We start from the raw sequence: 17,625 nt of genomic DNA, 5'->3' as shown, positions 1-17,625 counted from the left end.
GAGCATAGTGTAACCAAAAATATCAAAGCAGAAATCCAAGTAAGTCCACTAAGGGCCCATAAAAGCATATGGAGACAAGACTTAAGACAGTATGCTATAAAAACGGTATGCAACGTACAGCATCAGCTAAGGTTATTGGAGAGATGAATCTTAAATCCCACTAGTTTTATTATGCCATATTGGGGGGAAAAACCAATCCATTCATAATGTGCAATTAACACATGCATGCTGCTAAAGGTGGAAGAACAGGACCTGGACATTACAATGTGGGCTTTATGTTCGTACCTTTCAAAAGCAATATTTTTAGTATCAAGGCTGGTGTTGATGACTGGACTTGTGAGCCGCCTCTCAACTTCCCTGCTTTTGGGCTTCATCAAGTCCAGACTGAGGCGCTCCATTTCTTGGGAAAGATCAAAGTGTTCGGTGGTGACCACTCTGTCATCATGGTTCACTTCCATCAACTCTGCCCAGTTGTCTGTTAACAGAAGCAGAAGTATAACAAAGGGCAATCGATACAGAGAGGACGCCTGGCACGGAAGTCTCAACTGGCAATGCGACCGCTCGCAATTCCTCTACATGCTATTCGATAGTAGCGAAAACGCACTGAGCTTTGCTGTGTCAGCGTGGTGGGACTAGGGATTGAACCCTGGGCCTTGCACATGCTCAGAAGTGCTCTATGTCTGAGACAGGTCCTGGCCCCAGGGACACTGGTTATGGACTACCTACCTTCTTGCACAGGAGTAACTAGCCGGCCTTCTACAATTTAAAGGGCCTAGAATATCATATTGCTCCAGAAATGGAGATTTTTTTTTTTTTTTTTTGAGGTAAGGTCTCACTTTAGCCCCAGCTGACCTGGAATTCACTCTGTATACTTGGGCTGGCCTGGAACTCACAGCAATCCTACCTCTGCCTCCCAAGTGCTGGGATTAAAGGAGTGTGCCACCACACCCAGTAGTAAGAGAGAAAGAGAAAGAAAATGGGTATATCAGGGCCTCCAAAAACTGAAAACAAACTCCAGATGCATGCACCACCTTGTGCATCTGGCTTATGTGGGTATTAGGAAATCAAACCTGGGTCCTTAGGTTTTGCAGGCAAGCACCTTACCTGCTAAGGCATCTCCCTAGTCCTGTGATAGAAAATTTTAAAAGAACTTTCCATCTTTATTGGCAGTACATCTCATCTCTGACCTTTACAAAATGAATTATCATCCAGTATACCACAATGGATGACCAAAGGAGGACTGTGCCTGACTAAGGAGGCATATGGAGAGAGCAGACAGAAGGCTCAGCTATTCCACATGTGACAAAGGCCACCCTGCCAGATAGCAGACAACACGTACACGGGAACTAGCCAATCCCCCAAATGAGAGAGAGAGAGTGCTAAATAATTAATAACAAAAAGCCCCAGAGTATTAAACTGATAAGGAATATAATTGTAATGCATTTATTTTATTTTTTGAAGTAGGGTCTCACTCATTCCCAGGCTGACCTGGAATCCACTATGTGGTCTCAGGGTGGCCTCAAACTCACTGAGATGAAAGGCATGTGCCACCATGTCTGGCTGCAGTGCATCCATTTGTTTAATCTTAATTTTAATTTATTTATTTGCAAGCAGAGAGAGACAGAAGAGGAACAGAGAGAATGAGTGCTCCAGGGCCTCCAACTACTGCAGACTCCAGATGTATGCGACACTTTGTGCATCTAACTTTATGTGGCTACTGTGGAATCTAACATGGGTCATTAAGATTAGCAGGTAAGTGCCTTAATCACTGAGCTATCTGTCTATCCCTAAAATGCATTTTGATGGTTAAAATTTTAATTGCAATAAGCCAAGCATGATGGCTCATGCCTTCAATCCCAGCATACAGGAGACAAAGGTAGGAAGAGCCCTGTGAGCTCAAGGCCAGCCTGGATGGCAGAGTGAGTTCCAGGTCAGCAGCCTATGCTACAGGAGACCCTACCTCAAAAAAAAAGGGGGGGGGGATTGTCATTTAACTCCAACAGTGATTACTCCAATGAAATCACTTACCTTCTCCCTTAAATATGAAGCTGCGTCTCCCTCTGATCCAACTCATATTTTCAAATCCCAGCAATGTGATATCGACACGCAGTTTGGCACCACTTTTCCAAATGCGACAGACATCATTTGGGCATATTCTAGAAACTAAAGGCACTGGAGGAGAAAAATATAGACTATTGAGAAAAATGGAAGGCCCAAAGAGAACATCCAGGCCAGGAATTCAGGATTCTGACTTTAGAATATGACTAATGAGTTACAACAGACTTCTTGGCTCTACTTATTATATAGGAAGTCACCCCTAAAAAATAAAGATGGGGGCCTGGAGAGATGGCTTAGCAGTTAAGCGCTTGCCTGTGAAGCCTAAGGACCCCGGTTTGAGGCTCGATTCCCCAGAACCCACGTTAGCCAGATGCACAAGGGGACGCACACATCTGGAACTTGTTTGCAATGGCTGGAGGCCCTGGTGCACCGATTCTCTCTCTCTCTCTGCCTCTTTCTCTCTGTCTGTCATTCTCAAATAAATAAAAATGAACAAAAAAATTAAAAAAATAAAGATGGGGGCTGGAAAAATGGCTTAGTAGTTAAGGCGCTTGCCTGTGATGCCTAAGGACCCAGGTTTGATACCCCAGTACCCACATAAGCCATATGAACAAGGTGGCACATGTGTCTGGAATTCATTTGCAGTGGCTAGATGCATTGATATACCCATTATCTTTCTCTGTCTCTCTTCCTCTCTGTAGTAAATAAAGTAAAAAAAAAAATATTTCTTTTTTAAGAAAAGATGGGAGCTGGGCATGGTGGTGCACACCTTTAATCCCAGCACTGGGAAGGCAGTGGTAGGTGATTGCTGTGAGTTCGAGGCTACCTAAGATGACATAGTGAATTCCAGGTCAGCCTGGAATAGGGCAAGATCCTACCTCAAAAAGCCAAAAGTGAATAAATAAAAATGAAGATGGAACACATGGGTGGCAGTGTGTGCCTGTAGTGACAGCACTCAAGAGGCTACGGCAGGAGGATATCAGGTTTGAAAGCCAGCCTGGCAACCTTGAAAGACTGTGCCCCAAACAAACAAAAAAAAAAGGTTTGGAGATGGGCTGGAGAGATGGCTTAGTGGTTAATGCGCTTGCCTGCAAAGCTTAAGGACCCAGGTTCAATTCTCCAGGTCCCACGTAAGCCAGATGCACATGGTGGTGCATGTGTCTGGAGTTTGTTTGCAGTGGCTAGAAGCCACACATAGTAAATTCCAAGTCAGCCTGGGCAAGAGCGAGACCTTACCTCAAAAACAAAACAAAACAAAACAAAACAAAACAAAACAAAACAAAACAAAACAAAACAAAACAAAACAGGGGTGTGGGTGATATATCTCAGACGTACAGCACTTGCTTAGCATGCAGAAGGCCCTGGGCTCAAGTCACAGCATCAAAAAATATGTAAATAGAGCTGGGCATGGTGGTGGATGCCTTTAACCCCAGCACTTGGGAGGCAGAGGTAGGAGGATCGTCATGAGTTTGAGGCAACCCTGAGACTACATAGTGAATTCCAGGTCAACCTGAGCTAGAGTGAGACCCTACCTCAAAAAAAAAAAAAAAAAAAAAAAAAAAAGAAGGAAAGAAGGAAAAAAAAAAAACCAAAAAATAATTAAATAAGTTTAAATAAATAATAATGGCCCTTCTGTTCCATTTGTCCCAAGAGTATTCTCAATTCCTAAGTGACCCCTGCTGATTTGACCCCATAGGGCCACTGGGTAAGTCTATCTGGCCTTTTTCATTCACATGCACTGCTGTTCCACACAACTATGACCTTGCAGATTACATCCATCCTTCAAATATACAAAGTGTCTAAAATATAGCTCTTTTTAAATATTTCACTGATTTTACAGAGAAAGGGAGAGAGAGAATGGGTGTGCCTCCAGCCCCTGCAAACAAACTCCAGATGCATGCGCCCCCTTGTGTATCTGGCTAACGTGGGTCCTGGAGAATCAAACCAGGGTCCTTTGGCTTTGCAGGCAAATGTCTTAACTGCTAAGCCATCCCTCCAGCCCTAAAATATGCCTCTTTTTAACAAAACCTGAAATTAGACAGACTATTCTGCATTTGAAAAACTTAGCTTCTCAGAGCAATTTGAAGTTCTCTTCTTTTAAAGTGCTTTACTTCAAAATTGTGTCTTTATAAATAAAATTTCTTGCTAGGAAGAGAAGTCTGGAGATGAAAGTGACTAAAATTCTCAAGAGTTGGGAATGACTGTTAATGCAGCAACAAGAGATAAAAGAACACCTAAGAAAATACACTATCAATTGCCTTACAGAATATTTTGAGAAATACATTCATTTTATAAAAAATGTATAAGTGGTCTGGAGGGATGGCTTAGTGGTTAAGGCATTTGTCTGCAAAGCCAAAGAACCGAGGTTCAATTCCCCAGGACTCACGTTAGGCAGATGCACAAGGGGGCATGCTCATCTGCAGTTCGTTTGCAGTGGCTGGAGGCCCTGGCACGCCCATTCATTCCCTCTATCTCTCTCTCTCCCCCTCCCTCTTTCTCTGTCAAATAAATAGATATAAATAAAATATTTTTTAATTAAAAGCTATTTCAGTATTTTCTATAAGTTTGAAAGAATCAAGGCAAATCACATAAGACAATGAGTAACTTATAGTATGTCTAGTTACTAAAATTTTAGCAATTTAGCCAGGTGTGGTGGTGCATGCCTTTAATCCCAGCACTCAGGAGATAGAGGTAAGAAGAACTCTGTGAGTTCAAGACCAGACTGGGACTACAGAGTGAATTAGATTAGCCTGGGTTAGAGTAAGACACTACCTCAAAAAAAGGGTGGGGGGAGGGCTGGAGTGATGGCTTAGTGGTTAAGGTGCTTCCCTGCGAAGCCTAAGGACCCAGGTTCGATTCCCCAGTAGCCACGTAAGCCAGCTGCACAAGGTGGTATGTGCAACTGGAGGCACTGGTGCAGCCATTCTCTAGCTCTCTCTCACACTCTGTCTCTCAAATAAATAAGTAAATGCGAAATTTGGAGGGGGGTAGGGCCAAGGTAGGGCTTCAGTCAAGCCCAGGCTGACCTGGAATTCACTATGTACTCTCAGGGTGGCTTTGAACTCACAGCAATCCTCCTACCTCTGCCTCCCAAGTGCTGGGATTAAAGGAGTGAGCCACCACGCCCAGCAAAGAAAAAATTTAAAAACAAAAACAGGGCTGGAGAGGTGGCTTAGCAGTTAAGGTGCTTGCCTACAAAGCCAAAGGACCAAAGTTTGATTCCCCAGGACCCATGTAAGCCAGATGCACAAGGTGGCGCACGTATCTGGAGTTTGTTTTCAACTTCTGGAGGCCCTGGTGTGCCCATTCTCCACCCCCCCCACACACACACATCCCTTGCCTCTTTCACTTTGTCTCTCTCAAATAAAAATAAATAAATATATATATATATATATATTTTAAAGCCAGGCGTGGTGGCACACACCTTTAATCCCAGCACTCAGGAGGCAGAGGCAGGAGGACTGTAGTGAGTTTGAGGCTACCCTGAGACTCCATAGTGAATTCCAGGTCAGCCTGAGCAAGAGACCCTACCTCAAAAAAAAATTTTTTTTAAAAGAAGCAAAAACAGGGCTGGAGAGATGGCTTAGCGGTTAAGCGCTTGCCTGTGAAGCCTACGGACCCCGGTTCGAGGCTCGGTTCCCCAGGTCCCACGTTAGCCAGATGCACAAGGGGGCGCACGTGTCTGGAGTTCGTTTGCAGAGGCTGGAAGCCCTGGTGCACCCATTCTCTCTCTCTCCCTCTATCTGTCTTTCTCTCTGTGTCTGTCGCTCTCAAATAAAATAAATAAAAAATAAAAAAAAAAAAAGAAGCAAAAACAAAGTGGCATTTTAGGGCTGAAGAGATGGCTAGTGATTAAAGGCACTTGCTTACAAAGCTTGATAGCCTGGGTTCAAACCCTAAGTACCCACATACAGCCAGATGCACAAGTGGCACATGCATTTGAAGTTCGTTTACCGTGGCAAAAGGCCCTGGCACGCCCATACACACTCACTCTCTTTCTTTTTCCTTCCTTCCCTCCTCCTCTCTCTGCTTGCAAACAAATAACAAATACAATATTAAACATAAACAAAGTGGCATTTTAAAATCTGACAAGACAGCTGGGTATGGTAGTGTGCTGAGGCAAGATCACTTGAGCCCATGAACTCAAGTCCAAACTTCAAAAGAACGAACAGGGGCGAAGGAGGTGGCGGCTGTAGGAGCAGCGCTGAGCCTGGCGGTGCACCCCACAATGCCAGCACGGGAGGTCGAGGCAGGAGGGCCGAGGGGAACTTGAGGCCAGCATGGGCTACACAGAGAGCACAAGGCCCAAATTAAATTAAACAAAAACGAGTAAGATGGGTCAGTGTTAGACACAAGCCATGAGAGAAGGAGACAAAACTATCTGAATACCGTTTTTATATGTTTAGGAACAAAGTCCATTGCTTGGGGGAGGGGAAGACAGGAAGAGAAACAAAGTAGGAGTGAGTATTAGTGTTTTCTTTATTCTTTCCTATGTATTTCCTAGGTCTAGATTTTTTTAAACACACACACACACACACACACACAGTTTTAACAAAGGGAAAATAAACCTCTGAACAGGCTAAGTAAATAGAGAAAAATTACAAGCTTACCCCAGCTGGTGAATTCCCATTTCATCTGCACATAGAAATCTGGAGCCTGAAGGACAAAAGTTTAAAATAGATGACTTCTGACACTATTAACACAGCATAGCAAGGGTTAATGTGGCTTTAAAAAAAAAAAAAAGGGAGAACAGAGAAAGCAGAAAGAAACATGATACAAACCCACTAAAATAAATGCTTATTTTGTTTGATCCATTACTTCAGCCTGAGAATATTTATTTATCTAAACAGTTAAGAATGTTAACAGAAAGCCGGACGTGGTGGCGCACGCCTTTAATCCTAGCACTCAGGAGGCAGAGGTAGGAGGATCGCCGTGAGTTCAAGGCCACCCTAAGACTACATAGTCAATTCCAGGTCAGCCTGGACTAGAGTGAGACCATAACTCGAGAAACCAAAAAAAGAAAGAAAGTTAACAGAAAGTGACATGGCTAGAAGAAAATACAAGACAAACCTTGTTTGGGTGATTCAGTCAGGTCCTTAACGTTTATTACACACTACACTATCTGGTAATGAGCTAGCCAGAGCAAAGCGAAGGAACTGGCTCTGTCTCTTCTTTGGGGAAATGACTGTGAAAGGCTTGGTGTGTGGCAAGTGTTTTATCTTTATTACTCTATTGGACTGCTGGATAAAACTCAAAAGAAGGCCAGACCCCACTTCCCTGTGAAGTGGATTTTTTTCTTCTAGTTAACAGCTTGTCCCCCAATTTCCTCTTAACTTCTAAAATGTCTTACCTCCCATCAATTGCTTTATTTTTCTTTCTTCCTTCCTTCCTTCATTTATTTATTTTGAGGTAGGGTCTCACTCTAGCCCAGGCTGACCTGGAATTCACTATGATGTAGTCTCAAGGTCACCTTGTACTCACAGTGATCCTCCTACCTCTGCCTCTGGAGTGTTAGGATTCAAGACATGTACCACCATGCCAAGCCCTCCCTTCAATTTCTTACAGAAGCTCTTAAGGAGTGACTGAAGAAAGCCAAGTTATAGGCTGGAGAGATGACTCAGCTGGTACAGCTCTTGCCTTCAAGTCCTAACAAGCTGGGTTCAATTCCTCAGTACCCATGTAAAGCCAGATGCATCCATGTAGAGTTCATCGCCCATCCTCCCTCGTTCCCTCTCTCTCCTTGCAAATAAATAAAATAAAAATATTTTTTAAAAAAGAAAGTCAAGCTACGATCCAAGAAGATAAATGCCATAGACTGTAGGTGCCTTGTTCGCTCATCCTAAGGCTTGGCATTGGCTACTACAGAAGCCCAAGGAAGGGCAGGAATCCACCCTGCAGGGAAGCCAGCCTGGTTTCCAGTACCTGGCTCAGGTAGCCTGCAATGGCTAAGTGGTAAGAAAGGCTAATGTTTGTTCTCAGGAGATGTTGTTTGTTGAAAGACAACATCAACAATAGCCTCAAAGCTTCTGGTACCATTAAATACACAAGTTAGTCATGAGTTGTCTAGAACCTGAAGACGGAATATAAATCAATACAGCCCATTTCTATAAATCAAGGCTGCTTAAAAAAAGGGGGGTGCTGGAGAGATGGCTTAGTGGTTAAGCGCTTGCCTATGAAGCCTAAGAACTCCGATTCGAGGCTCGATTCCCCAGGACCCACATTAGCCAGATGCACAAGGGGGCGCACGCGTCTGGAGTTCGTTTGCGGTGGCTGGAGACCCTGACATGCCCATTCACTCTTTTCTCTCAATCTGCCTTTCACTCTGTGTCTGTTGCTCTCAAATAAATAAATAATGAACAAAATAATTTTTAAAAAGTGGGGGCATGGTAGCACACACCTTTAATCCCAGCACTTGGGAGGCCAACGTAGGAGGATAGCTGTGAGTTCGGGGCCAGAGTCCATTTCCAGGTCAGCTGGGGCTACAGCAAAACCTTCCCTCAGCCGGGAGTGGTGGCGCACGCCTTTAATCCCAGTACTTGGGAGGCAGAGGTCAGAGGATCACTGTGAGTTCGAGGCCAACCTAAGACTACATAGTGAATTCCAGGTCAGCCTGGGCTACAACGAGACCCTACCTCAAAAAACAAACACAAAAACTTAGGCAGTTATCTTAGGAGATGTCTGGGGAAACTCCATTTCTATGTCTGAGTTGAGGATAAACACTGACAACAGAATGCATGTGCCTTGCCTGTGTGCATGCATGCAGAGGCCAGGGAAGGAGGTCAGGTTCCCATCCATCAATCATCTCTCTGCATGGTTCCTTGAGATGGAGTCTGTCCCTGACTCTGCAGCTTGCCGTTTTGGTGAACCCCATTGACTCTCTCTCTCTGATCCCAGAGCACTGGGGTCACAGACCTGTGTGGCTGTACTCCGCTGTTTACATGGTACCGGGCCCCTCGTGCTCAGTTTTTGGGAAGCACTCTTACATACACTGAGCCATCCCGTCAGCCTCATAAAGGTAATTTTTAATGAAAGGATGGGACAATGTGACACTGGCTTTCTGCTACTGCCACACTCCTCCTGCCATGATGGTCTCTACCCTCTAGAACTGTAAGTCAAAATAAACTCTTTCCTTCCCTAAGTTGCTTCTCATATGGTATTTTGTCTCAGCAACAAAAAGGTAATTGACACAAGGTCCACTGTCCTTAAACTATAATTTTCATATCGCACTGACCAACTGTGGTGGCACACGCCTTTAATCCCAGCACTTGGGAGGCAGAGGTAGGAGGACCACCATAAGTTCGAGGCCACCCTGAGACTATGTAGCCTGGCTAGAGTGAGACCCTGCCTTGAAAAAAAAGAGAAAAAAAAAAAAAGGTAAAAATTTAATACAGCACTACACAAGAATTATGACCTAGAAACACAATTTATGAGAAGCCCCACATTTCAACAAGATAGACAGGCAAGGACTATTTGAAACTTTCAGAGAAGGCACACAAGGCTGCCAAGCTGTGTTTCTAGCTACTTGGCAGCATTTAGCTCAAATTATGACATGATTAGCCTTATGAATACCTCCAGAATTTTGTGTAGGAGCTCAGGAACGCCTTCGAGGGCCATGGAAGTGTTGTGGTAGTCTCGGTGCTGAAGAACCGTGTGCACCATCTCGGGGTCGCCAGTGCTCACAGCTTCGTGTAAAACTGGAAAACAAAAGGGCAAAATTTAATCACCAAGCATTCTCATACTTTCTAATAAGTTCCAGAGCCAATATGAATATGTGCATGCATACACAGATCAAAGACCCATATTTGCTTCAAAGAGGAAGAGGCTGAAATCTGAGTTGATTAGGTGTCACCATGACTTGTGACGGCTCATTCGTCAGTGAGTAAAAGAAAACGGAGGACATATTTAGGGCAGTGACAACGCTCTTCTGCCCTCCCCTGCTCCTTCCTGTTCTCACCTCTTGTTCTAAAGCCCTGACTGTTTCTAGAGAGCTGGCTTTAACTGTGGTTGCATGTAGCTCTGGCCGGGAGGACTTGCACTTAGGAGTAGCCTTGCTCAGCCAACACAAAATTACTATGACTTGCAGTAAGACAGCTTGCAAAACAGTGACATGTTGGACATGCTGGGGCTTCACCAGAAGAGGCTGTTTCTAGCAAGGCCTGCCTCAGAGGGTTCCCACCAACCTCCTAGGATCTATACTCACATATGGTAGGTTTCCATAAGGATCTTTTTTTTTAGGCAGGGTCTCACTTTAGCTCAGGCTGACCTGGAATTTACTATGTAGTCTCAGGGTAGCCTAAAACTCTTGACAATCTTCCTACCTCTGCCTCCCAAGTGCTTGGATTAAAGGTATGTGCCACTACGCCCAGCTGTTTATAATGGTCATTTATCAAAGAGGAATCACCTTCAACCAAGATTCAGACCAGCCAGACCAGCATCCTGGCTCCCATCTCCTTGTCCCTGCTCCTGTCCCAAGAGGGTTGTAGCTGACTCAAGAGGAAAATTGCCACTGAGACTAGTTTTTTAAATGGTGGCTCTGTGTTCCAAGTGCACTTGCCTGTCCATCCCTGGCGGTTTTCTTTGGTCACGTCTGCTTTATGTCGGAGCAAGACTCGAGCAGATTCCAAATGTCCCAAAGAAACTGCAAGGTGCAATAACGTCCGACCTCGGGGATCCAGAGCTTCCACATTCTGTGAAGCAAACACTGGCATTGATATAACTGGATAGATTAGACAAGAACATGAAATGCACCTAAGAGCTGCATAAAGATTAAAAATAGAAAACAGCAATTACACGTCATAGTAACATGTAAAAAGGTAAACTTGCATGACAGCACAGTGATAATATGAATTTAGGGACTTTAAATATTTTGTTTATTTGACACAGAGAAAGAGAGGGAGAGTGAGTGAGACAGAAAGGACACACCAGGGCCTCTAGCCATTGCAAACAAACTCCAGATGTATGGACCACCATGTGTATCTGGTTTTATGTGGGTTCTGGGGAACTGAACCTGGGTCTAGGCTTTGCAGGCAAATGCCTTAACCACTAAACCATCTCTCCAGCCCAAATTTGGGGACTTTAAATGAAGATGATAGTTACTGAATTCCTTTTTCTTTTTCTTTTCTTTTCTTTTTTTTTTTTTTTGAGATAGGGCCTTACTCTAGCCCAAGCTGACCTGGAATTCACTATGTAGTCTCAGGGTGACCTCAAATTCATAGCAATCCTCCTACCTCTTCCTCCCAAGTGCTGGGGTTAAAGGCATGTGCCACCACACCCGGCCCTGAGTTCCTTTTTTATAATTAAGTTATTGTATAAATGAGGAACTCTTTTTTTCTATCAAGTACCTACTAAACATGACTCTGGGCCTCATATCACCCAACACAACCAGAGACTCTAAAGACCATTCAAATGAAGTCTAAAAGGACTATGGGCTTTCATGAGGTGATGGCCCTGCACACTAACTGAGCAGGAATCTCAAACACACAGCTGCACTCAGTGTAGAACAGGAAGCATAGGCCTTTAGTCAAAACTGAAAGTGTAGATGATAACTCGAGTTAAAATGAAATTACATCCTTTATCTGGATTGTCACTGAACACCCATCACGGCTATGCCGTAAGAAGCGTATGGCATCCAGCAGCATCTGCATGCTTGCTGACCTGGAGTGTGACCTGCCGGACACGTATGTAGACACATGTGCATAGAAATGCGAGCATACACACGTCATCTCCATCTGTCTCCTAGAGAGTATGTTGCCAGTGCTACACTTGGGCTCATCTCTTCATTCCTATTCTGCTATCTGGACCCTTCTTTTGCACTGCTTTGGGGTCTCCAGAGTCAAGCAGCAGGTTCTCTGGTGTGAGTCTAAGTCTGAGCCCTGCCTGAAAAACACAGTTCTGAAAGTTCTCCCATGGACACAATGAATGCAGGACTTTTAGAACGCAGAGCCTTTTAAAAGGCAATAGCACTTCTTGACTGCTGACGCAAGTGGTTTAGACAGTGAATACAGTCTCTTACAATGGGTGCTGAGGTAGAACTGAGGTGCTGAGTAAAGAGCAACAGCCCTGCAGCAAGGCGGCCGCCCTCCCAGCTCTGCTAAAGCCGTTATCACAGCTACTATGCAATGAAGGTAGGAGCTGTCATCCAGGAATAGCAGAAGTGGTCGAAAACACTGTGCTAGCTGAACACGAGGCTTCCTGGGCTAATCCCAAGTGCTAAAGTAGGGTACCCCCCTTATTCATGGGGGCTCTGTGCCAACAGGCCCAGGAGAAGCAGTTCTGAATCCTACACATACGTGATGCTTTCTCTTACACATACATGCGTGTGATAACATCAAGCATTTTCATCTTTGCACTGAAAGGAAGCACTTAAGAGCTTCCCCCAGCATATCTGAATTGCCAATATCAGTATGCTTTGGGTCATTAAGTAAAATAAGGGGTGTTTGAGCACAGAGACGGCGGAGGATTAGTTAGCGTGGCTGCGATGTGCGTTAGAGGCAGGCGGCACGTACTGCAGGGGTTGCTGGACAAAGGCGTATTTCACACTACAGGCAGGCCAGGTGGGTGTGTGAGATGTCATCACCATACCCAGAACAGCATACGATTGGAAACAAATAAATTCTTTCTGGGGTTTCCCGTGAAATATTTTCATATTGTGGTTGACCATGGGTAACGAACATTAGAAAGTGAAACCCTGGGGCTGGGGAGATGGCTGAGCAGTTAATGTGCTTGGCTGTAAAGCCTAAGGACTCAGGTTCAATTCTCCAGGTCCCACATAAGCCAGGTGCACATGATGGTACATGTGTCTGGAGTTTGTCTGCAGTGGCTAGAGGACCTAGTTCTCACTCACTCTCTCTCCCTCTATCTCTAGTAAATAAACAAAAACTTAAAAAAAAAAAAAAAAAGAAGCAGCAGCAGCAGCCAGGTGTGGTGGTGCACGCCTTCAATCCCAGCACTCAGGAGGCAGAGGTAGGAGGATCGCCGTGAGGAGTTGGAGGCCACCCTGAGACTCCATAGTGAATTCCAGGTCAGCCTGAGCTAGAGTGAGACCCTGCCTCGAAAAACTAAAAGGAAGGAAGGAAGGAAGGAAGGAAGGAAGGAAGGAAGGAAGGAAGGAAGGAAGGAAGGAAGGAAGGAAGGAAGGAAGGAAGGAAGGAAGGAAGGAAGGAAGGAAGGAGAAACCCTGGACAAGGGAAGACAGACCACTGTGCCATCGTATCTTCCAATACATGGACTACTCAGCTTTCCATGGCTCCTCAACTTTTTCCAAGGGTATAGTTTGTCCACTGCAATGAAGAGATTGAAAACTACAAAAAGTAGGGTCCAAGTATTTTACTGCCTAGCCTGTCAGCCTACTCTCTACATACATTAAATCATTTCCTTTTTTAATCTTTTATTTATTTGAGAGAAAAAGACAGAAAAAGAAGCAGCTAAGAGACAGAATGGGCACGCCAGGGCCTCTCTACCCATTGCAAACAAACTCCAGATGCGTGTGCCACCTTGTGCATCTGGATTTATGTGAGTACTGGGGAATCAAACTCAGGCCATTAGGCTTTGCAGACAAGTGCCTTAACTGTTAAACCATCTCACCAGACCTAAATCATTGTCTTAAAAATAACAGGACCACGCACTTAGGAACTCTGAACACAGCTGAAGCTTAGCAGGAAAGAAAGACTTAGCACACTCATTATCTTCCTACACCTCTATTACATAAACCAAGTATTTAAACTAAACCTGAATGAAAGGTGCAGGGTTAGCACACTGCCTGCCACAGAAGGTGCTTAACAATATTTATCATATAAAAGTAGAAACGTTAACAGAAATCACACTCCAGAAGAAAAGTAGCAACTTAGACTAAGGATTAACTCAAACTCCTGGGCATTTCTTAGATATGATGTAGAAACAAAAGCCAAATACATTCAGTTGTTAACTTTTTTCTATTTTGTTTTTTTAAAAATAGTTTTATTTACTTATTTATTTATTTGACAGAGAAAGAGGGAGGGAGAGAGAGAGAATGGGCAAGCCAGGGCCTCCAGCTACTGAAAATGAACTCCAGATGCATGTGACCCCTTGTGCATCTGGCTAATGTGGGCCCTAGGGAATCAAACCTGGGTCCTTTGGCTTTGCAGGCAACTGCCTTAATAGCTAAGCCATCCCTCCAGCCCAAATTTTTTTCTATTTTGAAGAGAGAAAACATACATAGAGCACCCCATTAGGTAAGTCTGACATAACTCCTCAGCTTACTGTCTCTCACTTGAAATGAGAAAGGCAGAATGACATCCCATAATATATAATGGTGAGAGTGTGATTTTAAACAATGGATACATAAAGATTAGCAGGGAAATGAAGAGCAGAAAAATACTAGAGAAAACCCAAGGAGCTGAAGTTCTTTGATAATGTGACGAGTGGGTAGATTGGCCAAGAAAAGGAGACTTACATTACTAAAATCAAGAATGGGGGCTGGAGAGATGGCTTAGCAGTTAAGCGCTTGCCTATGAAGCCTAAGGACCCTGGTTCGAGGCTCAATTCCCCAGGACCCACATTAGCCAGATGTACAAGGGGGCACACGCATCTGAAGTTCGTTTGCAGTGGCTGGAAGCCCTGGCACGCCCATTCTCTCTCTCTATCTCCCTCTTTCTCTCTCTGTCTGTTGCTCTCAAATAAATAAAAACAAACAAACAAACAAACAAAAAAGAATGGAAGAGCAGGCAGTATTTAATAACAGATGAAAAATATAAACTGCTAGACAGACACAAATCAGCAAAACTGATTTAAGAATAAATAGGAATGGTCTAAATAAGTTTATAACAAATAAAGACATTAAAAAAAACTCCTTACCAGCCAGGCATGGTGGCACACACCTTTAACCCCAGCACTTGGTAGACAAAGGTACGAGGATCACCATGAGTTCAAGGACACCCTGAGACGACATAGCAAATCCCACGTTAGCCTGGGCCAGAGCGAGACCCGACCTCAAAAAACTTTAAAAAATTTAAAAAAAAACAACTCCCTGCTGGGATGGAGAAATGGACTAAAAATAACAGCTAAGCAGTTAAAACACTTGTCTGTGAAGTCTAAGGACTCATGTTTGACTCTCCAGGTCCCATGTAAGCCAGATGCACAGTGAAGCAAGCATGCAAGGTCACACATGCTGACAAGGGTGCACATGCGTCTTTACTGTGATTTCAGTGGCTAGAGGCCTTGATGTACCAATTCTCTCTCACACACACTCTCAATCTCTCACATTTAAAAAAAAAAAAAAAAAGGTCAGTCTGTTGGGCTTGCCTCAAAATAAATTAATTAAAACTCCCTACAAAATAAATAAATAAATAAATAAATTCAAGCTAGGTGTGTCTCAAGCCTTTTTTTTTTCTTTCTTTCTTTTTTGAGGTAGGGTCTTGCTCCAGCCCAGGCTGATCTGGAATTCCCTCTGTAGTCCTGGGCTGGCCTGTGCCACCACGCATTCAAGAGGCAGAAGTAGGAGCTTCACCCTGAGACTACATAGTGAAAAGAAAAGAAAAAAATCAGGCCCAGAAGGCCTCATGTGTAATTGTATTAAGGTATTTAAGGAGGGCTAGAGAGATGACTTAGTGGTTAAAGTACTTGCCTGCAAAGCCAAAGAACTCAGGTTCAATTACCCTGGACTCATGTAAGCCAGATGCACAAGGTGGCGCACACATCTGGAGTTTATTCGCAGTAGCTGGAGGCCCTGGTGCGCCCTCCTGCTCGCTTGCTCTCTCTCAAATAAACAAATAAAAAAAAAATATTTTTTAAAAGATACTTAAGCTGGGCGTGGTGGCACACACCTTTAATCCCAGCACTCGGGAGGCAGAGGTAGGAGGATTGCCGTGAGTTCGAGGCCACCCTGAGACTCAATAGTGAATTCCAGGTCAGCCTGGGTTAGAGTGATACCCTACCTCAGGAAAAATAAAATAAAATAAAAGAAGAGAAAGGGACACTTTCCAATTTATTGTCCAGTATCATCCTGATTATAAGTGAGGAAACTACGAAAGTATCTCTAAGAATACAGACACAAAAACTCTTCTACAGCAGGGCATGGAAGTGCACATCTGAAATCCTGGCATTCGAGTGGCCAAGACAAGAGGACCAATAGTTTGTCAACCTCGGATACATAGCAAATCTGTCTATAACAAAACAAAATTACCTTCTATGCTATATCAGCAAACATATTCACCTACATATAAAAAGGAACTGGGGGTCTGAAGAAATGGCTTAGCAGTTAAGGCATTTGCCTGTGAAGCCAAAGGACCCAAGTTCGATTCTTCAGGTCCCACATAAGCCAGATGGACATGGTGGTGCATGTGACTGGAGTTCATTTACAGTGGCGAAAGGACCTGGCATGCCCATTCTTATTCACTTTCTCTCTCTCTCTCCCTCCCACCCCTCTCTCAGTCTTTAATAAATAAATAAATAAAATAAATCTTAAAAAAAAAAAAGAGAAAGAAAGAGAACTGGGGCTGGAGATAGCTTAGTAGTTAAGGAATTTGCCTGTGAAGCCTAAGGACCCAGGTTCGATTCTCCAGGACCCACATAAGCCAGATGCACAAGGTGACACATATGTCTGGAGTTCATTTGCAGTAGCTAGAGGCCCTGACATACCCATTCTCTCTCCCTCTCTCTATTTGCGTCTCTCTCTCTCTCTCTCTCTCAAATAAATATATAAAATATTTAAAAATAAAAAAAGAAAGCCGGGTATGGTGGCGCATGCCTTTAATCCCAGCACTCGGGAGGCAGAGGTAGGAGGATTGCTGTGAGTTCAAGGCCACCCTGAGACTTCATAGTGAATTCCAGGTCAGCATGGGCTAGAGTGAGACCCTACCTTGATAAACCAAAAATAAATAAATAAGTAAATAAAAATAATAAATAATAAATTAAAATTTAAAAAGAGGGCTGGAGAGATGGCTTAGCGGTTAAGCGCTTGCCTCTGAAGCCTAAGGACCCCGGTTCGAGGCTCGGTTCCCCAGGTCCCACGTTAGCCAGATGCACAAGGGGGCGCACGCGTCTGGAGTTCGTTTGCAGAGGCTGGAAGCCCTGGCGCGCCCATTCTCTGTCTCTCCCTCTGTCTTTCTCTCTGTGTCTGTTGCTCTCAAATAAATAAATTTAAAAAAAAATTAAAAAAGAAAGTTGTAGCCAGGCATGGTAGTTCACTCCTTTAATCCTAGCTGAAGCAGGAGGATCACTGTGAGCTCAAGGCCAGTCTCTGGAGCTAAAGAGTGAGTTCCAGGTCAGCCTGGGCTAGAATAAAACCTTACCTCAAAAGAAAATTTAAAAAAAGAAAAAAAAGGGCAAAGGAGGCAGAGGTAGAGGGATCACTGGAGTTTAGACCACCCTGGGACTAGTGAATTCCTTGTCAGCCTGGGCTAGAGCGAGACCCTATCTTGGAGGAAAAAAAAAAAAAAAAAGTTACTTATTGTATACTATAACCAAATGAGATGCACCCTTATGAATATAAGATTGGCTTAACATTCAATAATTAACATACTTATCAATAAAACAAAACAAAAACCACATAGTCAACAGATAAAAGACTTCTTCATGATTTAAAACAAACAG

General features: G+C 43.9%; 1 protein-coding gene across 1 annotated transcript in view; it reads right to left on the bottom strand.

Annotated features, from left to right (window-relative positions):
• Ankrd13a (ankyrin repeat domain 13A) overlaps positions 1–17,625 on the bottom strand; it is a 45,296-nt gene that overhangs the window by 16,220 nt on the left and 11,451 nt on the right. Inside the window, exons 2-6 of the mRNA XM_045132777.1 lie at positions 10,613–10,745; positions 9,628–9,752; positions 6,669–6,714; positions 2,029–2,172; positions 286–475 (exon numbers count right to left, since the gene is read on the bottom strand). Coding sequence (XP_044988712.1) covers positions 286–475; positions 2,029–2,172; positions 6,669–6,714; positions 9,628–9,752; positions 10,613–10,745 — 638 coding nt within the window. The remainder of the gene's footprint in view (positions 1–285; positions 476–2,028; positions 2,173–6,668; positions 6,715–9,627; positions 9,753–10,612; positions 10,746–17,625) is intronic.

Source organism: Jaculus jaculus, chromosome 13, assembly GCF_020740685.1.
Source record: "Jaculus jaculus isolate mJacJac1 chromosome 13, mJacJac1.mat.Y.cur, whole genome shotgun sequence".
NCBI lineage: Eukaryota > Metazoa > Chordata > Mammalia > Rodentia > Dipodidae > Jaculus > Jaculus jaculus.
The sequence above is the reverse complement of the archived record's forward strand: the minus strand, read 5'-3'. Positions and strand labels throughout refer to the sequence as shown.